At 49.9% G+C, this 13,393-nt stretch overlaps 1 protein-coding gene across 2 annotated transcripts in view; it reads left to right on the top strand.

Annotated features, from left to right (window-relative positions):
* Liprin-alpha (PTPRF interacting protein alpha) overlaps positions 1-13,393 on the top strand; it is a 77,942-nt gene that overhangs the window by 48,241 nt on the left and 16,308 nt on the right. For both annotated transcript variants that reach the window (XM_077662204.1, XM_077662203.1), the window contains one exon: positions 10,217-10,314. In XM_077662204.1, coding sequence (XP_077518330.1) covers positions 10,217-10,314 — 98 coding nt within the window. The remainder of the gene's footprint in view (positions 1-10,216; positions 10,315-13,393) is intronic.

Below are 13,393 nucleotides of genomic sequence, written 5' to 3'. Positions count from 1 at the left end.
TGCATCCGTCGAGCATGAGTGGAAGAAGGTTGCCCAAACTGCACGATACATGCCTTGCACACTTCCTCTGTTGGCAGTGATGGCTACTTGAAAGTAGGTTTGCAGCTTCTGGATGACTGCATCTGTGAGCTTCTGGCCTCTTGGCATCTTGAGCCGTCGTAGTGCAGTCCCAAGGTGCTTGGAAACGTGGTTAGTGCAGTCCTCTTTTGTGATGGGCACACCGTTATGCACACTTGGCGTTGACACAGCTGTAAAGGCCTTGCTGTCCCCTTCACTTAGGAAGGTTGTGAATTCAGGGGCGTGCTGTAGGACTCTGTCCTATTCCATATCCTCAGAGCAGCATTTGTTTCCATGGCGTGTGCTGAGCAATCAACATTTTTGCACACACTGGCATGTGGAAGGCTTGCCATATTTCCTCCTCCCCTTTATCTTCAAATTCCTTGTGGGTATTGCAGCTCTGACAGTAATTAGATAAAACTTCAAAATCTAGACAAAGCCCTGTTTCTACAGAAATGGCTGTGCTTACACCATTATAGCTCTTATGGCCTCTCTTTTGCCAAGTGCCATCAAACATGACAGCTAAATTTGCAGATCCAACTTCCTGGGCTGTCACTTTGCGAGCCAACTCCAAGTTCTCGACCACTGCCTTCATAGCCGCGAGATGCACCTTCTTCGTGATGGCGTTGAACGATTTCTGATGCATCGGTTTGGGTAATCCAAGAATTGCGCAAAATCGGACGAGTTGGTTGTGTCCTGCTCCAACAGCGCGCGCCGCAACCACGGCCTTGACGTTCACGGCGAAGCTCTCCCTAGCGCTGGCAGATGGACGCGCTTCACTGTTGTAGTCGCCCGCCGGAGTTGCATGCCGCGATGAATGCGTCGGCGAAGCAACGGATGTGGGACATGCTTCATTGTTGCAACGCAACTCCAGAAACAACGCGAGGCCTTTCCGCTTCCCAGCCAGTGCGTCGATCATAAGCTCGCATAGTCCGCACTCCAGGCATGCTGCACCGCTCACAAGGTCATTCACGGCGCCGATCTCGCAGATAAAAGCACTCGCTGACTCTTCACCACCCCTACCTTCATTTTCGAAGAATCCTATCTTCTTTTCCGACGTGCTAACGAAACTGTCAATGCTTTCGATGAAGTTCGAACATCCAGCCGGCTACGAAGCGTCAGAAGCGTCGCCTCGGCCGAGGTTAGGCTTAGCTGCCGCGGGCATCTCCGTTGCACGCCGCTTCGCTTTCCTGCAAGTTCCCTTGAATTTATGCTTCTTCCGAAACTTGATACGTTTCTTCTTGGCATCCATACTAACGAAAAGCAGAAATATTTGCAATAGCTTGCGGAGCATGTAGCGAGAGGTGCGTGTCGCAGAAGAGCAGACGCCGCAATGACGCTTCGCGAGCTAGGAGCCAATGTCGTGGCCACGATCGAACCACGTGATGTGGAAGCGCTCGGTTTTGGCAGTGGAAATTGCTGTTTTTATTATTATTTCTTGGCAATTTGCGCAGCGGCAAAGCCCGCCTCCGGGAGAAAAAGCATAGACCTGGCTCGTCACGCAAGCCCAACGCAGTACGATTCCACGATTTGACGCCTCACGCGCTTAAAAATGGGTCAGATCGGCACCTTTTCTGTCCACCGCGAGTACTTTAACAGGGGTTTTCGATAATTTCCAGATCAATTATGGCTCTGATTTTTGCATACATGAAAGAGGAATGCTCAGGTTTACTAAAGCAGTCAAAAACGCAAAAGTGATTTTTTTTACTTAAAATCGCCGTTTTTCAACTTTTGTCTGCCCTTAAAAAAATCTGCTTAGGGTGAATTGTTTCATGTGTCCTTTGCTTAAGACAAACTTTTGTCCCTACCGTGAACCATGGTGAACCATGGTGACCATGAGAAATGGCAAGGGTACCTTTTCTTTGGGAGAGGGAAGCATTCTTGCTGGTGCAGCTAAGGTGCAGAGATTTGATATGGCCAGATCATGGCATTGCACGTGGGTCATGTGCTGCCCCTTGCCTCTGGCGGGCTAAAAGGCACTCAGGCATGGAATCTGCCCGCTCATTGACTTAAGGCTTAAACAGCAGGGGAGCTAAATTTTCAACTAACACGGCACCGCAGCGCATGTTACCCCAGTGCAGAGATGGCCACATATTGGTGCTGCTTGTGTATTGCCTGCAGTGAATGGAAAGACATGTGGTGCACCTATCTTTAGAGTTGATTTCAGCCGCACTAAGGAAGGAGTGGGATGGAAAGAAATAATTAGGAGGAGGACTCAAATATCAGTTGCTGTAGCAGAGAGAGAGGGAGAGCACAAAAGAGACAAGAAAAGGGAAGTCTATACAAGTGCTTGTTTTATGCCCTCACTCTTCAGCTCGCTTCATGCATTGTACAATTAATATTCTATTTGCTATTCTCCTCCTGCTGTTAGGCTATTTATTTATTGTTTTTCAGTAAAATATTAATACATGCCACTGTGGAAGAAGAAGAAAAAGCGCCTGCATCCGTGGAGAAAGAAGATGTTGCTCTCCCGCTCGCGCGCTCGGACCACTTAGGGACCGCCACAGTTTTGCGTCTCGTCTCCGGAGGTTCTCCTTCGAATTGCTCGTAACATTTGGTGGAGGTGCTGGGTAACGCTTCCCGACTACAGCACTCCGCACAGCATCACAACGGACCTCACACCTGTCCACCAGCGATCCAGCCGCCGTATCCGCGGAGAGTCTCCTGAATTTGGGCCCCTTCCCCCGCCCAAAAGAACTACGCACCCTCGGCCACAGAGTCTAACTGACATGGCCACTGACACCGAGTCCCCTGCGCCGACCCAGCCTAGCCCGGTAAGTCCAACTGCCATGGCCACTGACCCCCGGCTCCTGGCGCCGATCCTTTGCCACTCACCGCGAACATTGCCATCTTTTCACGGTGATGTTTTCGAAGACGCTGAGGATTGGCTGGAGACCTTCGAGCGGGTCGCCCGCTACAATGGCTAAAGCGACGAGCGCAAGCTCCACAACGTATAATTTGCTCAGGAAGAATCTGCCCGGATGTGGTTTGAAAACCACGAGACTACCCTTCCCACCTGGGAGACGTTTTGCCAGAATCTCCTGGCTACATTCCCCAACGGCAACCGCTGGGAGAAGGCTGAAGCTGCTCTGCACTCCCAAAACCAGCGCACGAATGAAAGTGTGCGCTTGTACATCGAGGACATGGCCCGTCTATTCAAGCGTGCCGATCCCAACATGACTGATGCGAGAGGTTAAGCAGGAGCTCTTCGCAGGCCTCGTACGCAGCCCACCCCGCACTGTAGCGGAATTTCTCACCGAGGCGACCGCCATGGAGACGACGCTGCAACAACGGGCCCGCCAGTACAATCGGGACATCAACAGCATTGTGCCCGAAACCTTTTCGTCGTGCCTAGGCGGCAGTACAGACACATTGCACGAACTGATTCCGTCAGTTGTCCGGGAGGAACTTCAACGGTTCCGTCTGCCCCAGGTTGCGCCTGGGCCCCTGGCTGCGCTGACAGAAGTCGTCAGCGACGAAGTGCGGCAGCTTGCGCAGGCGCCTCCTGTTCCCGAAGCGCCGCCCCAGTTCGATGCCCGACCCACATATGCATCCGCTGTACGTTGCTCGGCCGGCTACGGTCCCGCTACTCCGACGCCTGCCATGAGCAGCATTGGCACGTCACGCAATCGCACCTGGCTCCGCTGTTCCCTCGACATCTGCTGTCAGTAGCACCATCCCATATTATGCAACTGCCCCTGCTACAGCTCAGCCACGTCCTCGGAAGTCAGATTTGTGGCGCACCTTGTCCTCAGAACGGTGAATGACCGCCTGAGATTGCGGAGCATCTCTGGGCGCGCCAGAACCGTGTTTACTCTGGAAGGCGCGAGTCCCGTTCGCATTCGCTTCTCCGCTATCATGCGTCCAGCCCCGGCTGCCAGAGTAGTTCCGCTGGCCGTCGCTCGCCCAGTCCTCGTCGGGAAAACTAACACCAGCGAGCTCTGCAGGCAAGGCCGCTGACGTCGAGATGTGTCAAGATCCTGCATCGCGGAACCATCGAGCCGACGATACCTGGATAGAGAGAGGCAGTGACAGTACCCGATACGCTGCATCCGATTTGCGGGTGACAATTGATGGCACTGAGGTTACCGCGCTGCTCGATACCGGTGCTGATTATTCCGTTATGAGCCGTGCCTTTGCTGAAGACCTTAAAAAGATTCTGATACCGTGGACGGGGACCCCCATGCGCACCGCTGGTGGCCACTTAATTTTCCCTGTTGGCAAGTGCGCGGCTAGGGTTGGAATTTGTGGGTTCTCGTACGTTGGTGAATTTGTCGTGCTCTCTGAGTGTTCCAGAGACTTGATTCTGGGGATCGACTTTCTGCAGGCGAAGGGTGCTGTGATTGACTTTAGGGACGCACATGTCACGTTCTCGACCAAACAGGCCGTGGCCCGCTTTGACTCCCAAGATCCTTGCAGCAACGCTCTGCGCATTGTCCAGAATGACGTCACGGTGCCGCCACGGTGCAGTGTCCTGGTGCTCATGCGGAACGACCTATTCCACGACTACGAGGGCCTGGCAGATGGCCATACTCCACTGCTGCTTGAGCGGGGCCTTGTTGTTGCCTGAGGTCTCGTCCAACTACGTGACAGCCGTACCAACGTCCTCCTGACCAACTTTTCCAACGAATATCAGCACCTTGTCAGAGGCACGGCTGTTGCCTTCCTTCACGACGTTGCTGAGGTCCCAGGTTTGTGCACCGTGGGAGGACCCATGCCAGAGAATGCTGGCCCACACCACGCTCTTCAGTCAGTCAAAATAAATCTGGCCTTGCCATCTGTTCAGAAGGATCTTCTGTCAGACCTCTTGGCAGACTTTGCGGACTGTTTCGCTACGTGTTCGAAGGTCGGCCGCACTCCACTCGCCAAGCACCGTATCATCATCAATGCGACTACGCGACTCGTCTGCCAGCGCCCCTACCGTGTTTCGCCGATGGAGCGAGAAGCCATTCAAAATAAAGTTGCCGAAATGCTTGCGGACGATGTCATTCAGCCTTCCACCAGCCCATGGGCATCGCCTGTGGTTCTTGTAAAAAAAAAAAAAAGGACAACACTCTGTGTTTCTGTGTTGACTATGGAAAACTTAATAACGTGACCAAAAATGACGTTAACCACTGCCCAGGATAGACGACGCGCTCGATCGATTGCGGGACGCCCGATACTTCTCATCCTTAGATCTTAAAAGTGGGTACTGGCAGATCGAAGTGGACGAAAGAGACCAGGAGAAGACAGCTTTCGTGACGCCCGACGGCCTCTATGAGTTTAAGGTGCTCCCATTTGGTCTGTACTCAGCACCGGCCACATTCCAACGCATGATGGACACTGTTCTCTCCGGCTTGGAAGTGGCAGTCCTGCCTGGTGTACCTGGACGATGTCGTTATATTTTCGACCATGTTTGACCAACACTTGGAGCGGTTGCGCATTGTGCTACAAGCACTCAAATCCGCACAACTCACCATCAAAGCCGAGAAATGCAATTTTGGCTTTGAAGAACTTCGCTTTCTTGGTCACGTTGTCAGCGCACAAGGTGTTTGCCCGGACCCTGACAAGACCGCTGCCGTCTGAGGTTTTCCACGCCCAAGTGACAAGAAGGCCGTTCGCCGGTTTTTGGGTCTGTGCTCGTATTATCGGCGCTTTGTTCAAGATTTGTCGCGAATCGCCGAACCATTAAACTCGCTGACTCGAGACGACACGCCCTTCGTGTGGGGAAGCGACCAAGAGGCTGCTTTTGTCGAGCTTCGCAACCGTCTACAACGTACTCCGATACTCGCCCCTCTCGATGAACACGCTGCCACGGACATCGACACTGATGCCAGCAATGTCGACCTTGGTGCGGTACTGATCCAGTGGCAAGACGGTGCAGAACGGGTCATCAGTTATGCCAGCCGAACACTTACGCGCGCCGAGACCAATTATTCTACGACGGAGAAAGAGTGCCTTGCAGTGATATGGGCCATCAGCAAGTTCCGGCCGTACCTCTACGGTCGACCCTTCCGTGTGGTAAGTGACCACCACTCCTTATGCTGGCTAGCGAGCCTCAAAGACCCCTCGGGACGCTTGGCTAGATGGAGCTTACGCTTGCAAGAATACGACTTAACAGTCATCTACAAGTCGGGCCATGATCATCAGGATGCGGATTGTTTGTCGCGTGTGCCTATCACAATCGGTCCCGAGGAACCCGCCGATGATTTTCCTTTCCTGGGCGCTATTAGTACCACCCAAATGGCACAGCTTCGGCAGGCGGACTCGGAGTTCGCGCCGCTATTCGATTACCTCGAAGGCGTCGACGCTCGCATCCCGCATGTTTTTCGTCGCGGGCTCCACACCTTCACTTTACAATCTGGTGTTCTCTACAAGCGCAACTTTTCCAGCAACAGGGAAGTGTTCCTGGTTGTCGTACCATCACAGCTGCGGCCAGAGATTTTGAGTGCCTGTCTTGATGCACCCTCCGCCGGCCATCTCGGAGTAACTCGTACACTCGCGCGCATCAAGCAGAAGTATTATTGGCCCAGGTTACTCCCATCAGTGCGGGCCTACGTAAAAACATGCAGCGACTGCCAACGTCGTAAGTCTCCTCCGTTGAAACGAGCCGGATTTCTTCACCCTAGAATTCTCCTGTATTTTTTTTAAGGGACAGGGCACTTCTGTTGAAATGAACTTCTGATAAGAAAAACTAGTGTTTATGGTCCTTTCAAGTTTGCCTTAAAGAGAGTCTGTTGTACATTTGATGGAGCATATATTTTTAACCACGTTACTGCTAACCACCTTTTGTCAGGTTCATCATCATCATCATCATCATCAGCCTTACTACACCCACTGCAGGGCAAAGGCCTCTCCCATGTTTCTCCAATTAACCCTATCCTTTGCCAGCTGCATCCACCCTTTGCCTGCAAACTTCTTAATCTCATCCGCCCATCTAACCTTCTGCCGCCCCCTGCTACGCTTACTTTCTCTTGGAACCCACTCCGTTACCCTTAAAGACCAGCGGTTATCTTGCCTTCGGATCACATGCCCTGCCCAAGCCCATTTCTTTCTCTTGATTTCGACTAGGATGTCATTAACCCGTGTTTGTTCCCTCACCCACTCTGCCCGCTTCCGATCTCTTAACGTTACACCTATCATTTTTCTTTCCATGGCTCGCTGCGTTGTCCTTAACTTAAGCTGAACTCTTTTCGTTAGCCTCCACGTTTCTGCCCCGTAGGTGAGTACCGGTAAGATTATGCTGTTGTACACTTTCCTCTTGAGGGAAATTGGTAAACTGCCACTCATGATCTGCGAGAATTTGCCATATGCGCTCCACCCCATTCTTATCCTTCTAGTTATCTCCCTCTCATGACCCGGATCAGCGGTCACTACCTGCCCTAAGTAGACGTATTCCGGCACAATTTCTAGGCTCTCGCTGCCAATTGTGAACTGTTGTTCCCTTGCTAGACTGTTGAACATTACCTTGGTTTTCTGCATGTTAATTTTTAGACCCATCGATCTGCTCTGCCTGTCTAACTCGTTGATCATGATTTGCAGTTCACCTCCTGAGTGACTCAGCAAGGCAATGTCATCAGCAAATCTCAGATTATTTAGGTATTCTCCATTTATTCTTATTCCCAACTGTTCCCAATTCAGGCCTCGAAATACCTCCTGCAAACATGCGGTGAACAGCATTGGCGATATCGTGTCTCCTTGCCTGACGCCCTTCCTTATTGGAATTTTATTGCTGACTTTATGGAGGACTATAGTAGCTGTGCAGTTGCTATATATATCTTCCAGTATTTTGACATAAGGCTCTTCTACCCCCTGATTACGCAATGCCTGTATGACTGCTGAGGTTTCCACTGAGTCGAATGCTTTCTCGTAATCAATGAAAGCTATATATAGAGGTTGGTTATATTCTGCGCATTTCTCTATCACCTGATTGATAGTGTGAATATGATCTATTGTGGAATATCCTTTACGAAAGCCTGCCTGATCATTTGGTTGATTAAAGTCTAACGTTGCCCTGACTCTATTAGCGATTACCTTAGTAAATACTTTGTAGGCAACGGATAGTAAGCTGATCGGCCTGTAATTTTTCAAGTCCTTGGCGTCTCCCTTCTTATGAATTAAGATAATGTTTGCATTCTTCCAAGCTTCTGGTACAGTCGAGGTCATAAGGCATTGCGTATACAGGGTGGCTAGTTTTTCTAGCACGATGTCCCCTCCATCCTTCAACAGATCTGCTGTTACCTGATCCTCCCCAGCTGCTTTTCCCCTTTTCATTGCTTCTAAGGCTTTCTTTACTTCATCTTTCGTTACTGGCGGGATGACGCATTGCTGTGCACTGCTGTCTTTCTCATTGGCGCTCTGATTACATTGGCTACTGTACAGCTCAGTGTAGAACTCTTCGGCTACGTTAACTATCTTATCCATATTGCTAATGACATTGCCCTGCTTGTCTCTTAATGCATACATCTGGTTTTTACCTATGCCTAGTTTCCTCTTCACTGTTTTTAGGCTACCTCCGTTCTTTATAGCATGCTCGATTCTCTCCATATTAAACTTCCTTATGTCGGCTACCTTGCGCTTATTTATTAACTTTGATAGCTCCGTTAGTTCTATTCTATCGGTAGTGTTAGATGCCTTCATGTTTTGGCGCTTCTTAATCAGATCTTTCGTCACCTGAGATAGCTTCCCGGTATCTTTTCGAACTGTCCTACCGCCTACTTCTACTGCGCACTCCGTAATTATTGATGTCAGGTTATCGTGCATTGAATGAACATCAAGATCATCTTCCTCAGTTAAAGCCGAGTATCTGTTTTGCAGCGCTATCCTAAACTCCTGTGCTTTCCCTCTTACGGCTAACTCGTTAATAGTCTTCTTCTTCGCTAGCTTCTTCCGTTCCCTCTTCAAGTCTAAGCTAATTCTAGACCTTACCATTCTATGGTCGCTGCAACGCACCCTTCCGAGGACGGCCACATCCTGAATGATGCCAGGTTTAGCGCATAGTATGAAGTCGATTTCATTTTTAATCTCACCATTGGGGCTCTTCCAGGTCCACTTCCTGTTTTCTCGTTTGCGGAAGAAGGTATTCATGATCCGTAAATTATTTCTATCCGCGAATTCGACTAATAACTCTCCCCTGCTATTTCTAGAGCCTATCCCATAGTCACCTACCGCGTGGTCGTCAGCCTGCTTCTTGCCCACCTTCGCATTGAAGTCGCCCATCAGTACAGTGTACTGCGATTTTACTCTATTCATTGCTGATTCTACGTCCTCATAGAAGCTTTCAACGGTCTGGTCATCATGGCTGGATGTGGGCGCGTAGGCCTGCACCACTTTCAGCTTGTACCTCCTATTCAGCCTAATTACTATTGCTGCTACCCTCTCGTTAATACTGTAGAGCTCCTCTACGTTGCCAGCTATATCCTTATTAATGAGGAAACCCACACCTAGTTCTCGTCTATCCTTTAACCCGCGATAGCACAGTATGTGTCCGTCCTTTAGTACTGTATACGCCTCACCTGTCCTCCTAACTTCGCTAAGCCCTATCACATCCCATTTAATTCCCGCTAGTTCCTCGAACAGCACTGCTAGGCTAGCCTCACTAGCTAAAGTTCTAGCGTTAAACGTTGCCAGGTTCAGATTCCAATGGCGGCCTGTCCGGAGCCAGAGATTCTTAGCACCCTCCGCTGCGTCACAGGTCTGACCGCCGCCGTGGTCAGTTGCTCTGCAGCCGCTGGGGACTGAGGGCCGAGGGTTAATTGGTTTGATCATAGAAGGTTGTGGCCAAGTACTACACCAGGGTGGCCAAATCCTGCTCTGGTGAGAGAGTGCGTTGTCGGTTCTGGTCACCGAGATAAGGCCGCACTCCAGGCCTGATTATGCAATTCCATCGACACGCGGATTTTTCTTTTTTTTTTTTAAACCCGGTGGAGAATTGCGCGGCACCAGGATTTGAGCCCCGGTCCTCTTGCACGCGAGGCGGATGTTCTACCTCTACGCCATCGCTGCCCTTGTCAGGTTATTGTGCGCTATTCTTTTACTGTACTCTGGTTAAGATATGTCAGTTGTTTCATGCACATACTGGCATGTTTCTGAAATATTCACCCTGACTTGAAGCAACTGCTTACAAGAATTAAGGATTAGAATGAGTGAGCTTGAGCTTTTGGTACTTTGCTGCTTGCAGAACAAGTCTTCAGTGCGGAGTGAGCTGTCTGAAACGAGTCAACTATGACAAGCAAGAGCTCGCTGAACGGAGGAAAAACAGTGAGAATGAAACGAAAGGCAAGTGACGCACATTTTGCACTTTATGCTCGTGCCTGCGGTACGGTTCATGGTTTTCCCTAGGGAAGTATAGACCTTTTCATGACCCCTGGAAGAAACGGTTTTCCGGGCTGTGCGGAGAACTTGGGGGAGCTAAACCGTCGACTCTTTCCTGTACTATGGCACAGTCCAGTGCTCAATATGGCGGCACCTGTGGACCTGTTTGTGAAAAGGTCTATAGCAGGCTATCTACAGTAGAATCTCGATAAACGGAAGTCGGTTAAACGGAACCAACGCTTAAATGCAACAAACGCCTCGCAGTTGGTTGGTTTTGTATTAAGGCAATGTAAAAAAAATCTCGTTAATCGGAACAAAAATTTTCCGACCACCGTATAAACGGAACCGAAAATAGGCTCGAAACCGCAACTTGACGTGAACGTGCAGCCCCATCGCGGTACGCATGACTGCCCCCCCCCCCCCCTTCCGATTTCCGTCTTTGGACGTTTCCGGTTTTCTCGCACACTGCAACCGCATCGCTTGCTTTCTATCACGGTGTGCTTGCAGTTGTGTTCAGCTAGGCTTAAGCCTTACATCCGCTGTTGAGCATCGTCTGCGACGTTCCGTCGCGAAGTCAGCATTCGATGGCAGCGCAGAAGCGACCTCACAATGCCCTTACGTTAGAAAGGAAGGTGGAGATAATCAACGACTTCGAGAGTGGGCGCTTCACAAAAACAGCGCTTGCGACGAACTACGCTGTCGCCAAGAGCAGCCTCACGAGGATACTTCAGGACAAGGATAAGCTGCGGCAGGCTTTCGAGACGTCACGCTTTGGCCCTCAAAGAAAACGACTGTGGGTGGCCAACCACGAAGATCTGAAGAAGTGCCTGGTGGTTTGGCTGCGGAGAGCCCGCAGTGAAAACATTCCGATCAGCAGGCCACTCATTCACGCGCAAGCAGACGAATTTGTTCTGCAGCTCGGCATCGAAGGTTTCTCGTGCAGCGAAGCGTGGTTGACGAGATTTATAGATCGGAATGGCATAGTGTGTCGTGCCGTTTCAGGGGAGGCTGCCGCTGCAGACACGACAGCATGCAGGGACTGGCGAGCAAGACGGCTCCCCAAAATTCTGCAGAAGTGAGCAGCCTGTCCAGTATGGGTGGCGCCATCCAAAGAAAACGGTTGCGAGAGCTAAAACAAACAAACATAAAGTTCTTTTTCACAAGCCAATAAATTTCAGTTCCCACTGGTTTCCACGGAAAAAGTGGACTAATGACATTTTTTTTAAAATTTCAGTGGTGCTTTGAAGAAAAAAAAAGTTCACTGCTTACTGCTTTTGCGCAATAAAGTTTGTGCCCATAGTGTACCGTTCTCTCTATTGGCTAGGTTTTGCATTTGAGATCCGTTTCCATGGAGACCGCCCACTGCGCGCACACCTGCCTCGTCGGGACCAAGCAGCGCGGAACGGATTGCGAAATCCTGAACCTTCTCTCTCTAAACGAAACTCCTGCTAAACGGAACATATTTTCTCGGTCCCTTGAGGTTCCGTTTAACGAGAGTCCACTGTAATGGGGGGGCATGACAGATCTGTGCCAAGACTTCAAAAATAGCTGCCATGCTTCACAGGATAAATCGAATTTGGATGTTTGTAGCTGCCTTATATCAAACACTTGCGTCTGTGTAAAGTCATTAATGTAATATTATATGCTCCCATTACACATGTTATTGGATTGGCTTATTTAATTATTTATACTCATTATACTATATACATTATTAATACCAATACAGAAGATGTGTCATTGTGAAAGTAATTTTTTTTTTCATTAAACCTGCCATTAATTGGTTTGCTTGCTTGCTAACGCTTTTACAAGTACAGTTAAACCTGGATATAACGAAATTGAAAAAGGCCGAAAAATATTCGTTATAGGGAGGTTTTCGCTATATGCAGTTTCGCGAGAAAGTTTGAAAAATAAATACAGAAGCGAAACCAAAGTGAAAATCGAGGCCATTGAAATGGCCTAGAATACATTTATTGCACTGAAAAGAAACGAGTGATTTTGCTCTGCTGTTTGTTGATGAGGGTCGGCACCACTGATCGCTCGTAGCACATCAAGGTATTTAATGCTGTACCGCCATCGTCCAGCGAGCCCGCGACGCGCCGCAAAACGTCGATGGCATTCAACACTTCATTTGTTGAAGGCATCTCACATGGTGACTCGACCTCTGGAGATCCATCATTGTCGGTCTGACATCGGACACTTTCAACCAGCGCCTCATCCGACATCTCCTCTGTAGTCACGGCACAGTCGTCTGCATACAAAAAGTCGCAGAGCTGCACGTCATCCGGGGCTGCTCCATTCACGCGCAGTAAACCCCAAGCTTCGGCGAGATCGGGCGGCCCTGAAGGCTCCACTCCTAAGTGCTCCTCTTCGTCAGTTTGCGCAGCGTGAACTTCTTTCGTTACGTGGGCTTTTCTGAAACAGTTGGCGATAATGTCCGCACTTGTTTCTCGCCACGATGCTTCAATCATTTCAACTGCTTGGAAAATGTCCACTTTCATTTGCCGCTGAAGACGAATGTTCAGAAGCAGCATTTGGATCAGTCTACGCCGGTAGCTGCACTTCACGCTTTTGATAATTCCTTTGTCAAGCGGCTGTATTAGTGAAGTGCAGTTCGCGGGAAAATACTGCAGTTCTATATTTGAAAGGTCGAGGCCTTCAACATGGTGCGCAGAACAGTTATCTAAGAATAAGCAAATTCTGCGGCCTTGCTTCTTGATGTCTCCATTAAACGCTTTCAGCCAGTCACCAAATATGGCTCGCGTCATCCACGCTTTCGTGTTGGCTACGTATTTCACGGGCATCCGGTGTGTTCCTTTGAAGCACCTGGGGCGGGCACTCTTACCGATAACCAGTGGGACGCGCTTGTCAGTCCCGTCCGAGTTAACACACAGCAAAACAGTTAAACGAAGTTTACTCTGCTTGCCTCCATGGCAGACGTCGCCTTTCAGGCTCAGGGTGCGGTTTGGAAGCAACTGATAAAAAAGAGCGGTCTCGTCACAGTTGTACACTTCGGCCGCGTCGTAGCGCTCCAAAATTGCTGGCA

The sequence above is a fragment of the Amblyomma americanum genome, chromosome 4 (assembly GCF_052857255.1).
Source record: "Amblyomma americanum isolate KBUSLIRL-KWMA chromosome 4, ASM5285725v1, whole genome shotgun sequence".
Taxonomy (NCBI): domain Eukaryota; kingdom Metazoa; phylum Arthropoda; class Arachnida; order Ixodida; family Ixodidae; genus Amblyomma; species Amblyomma americanum.
The sequence above is the reverse complement of the archived record's forward strand: the minus strand, read 5'-3'. Positions and strand labels throughout refer to the sequence as shown.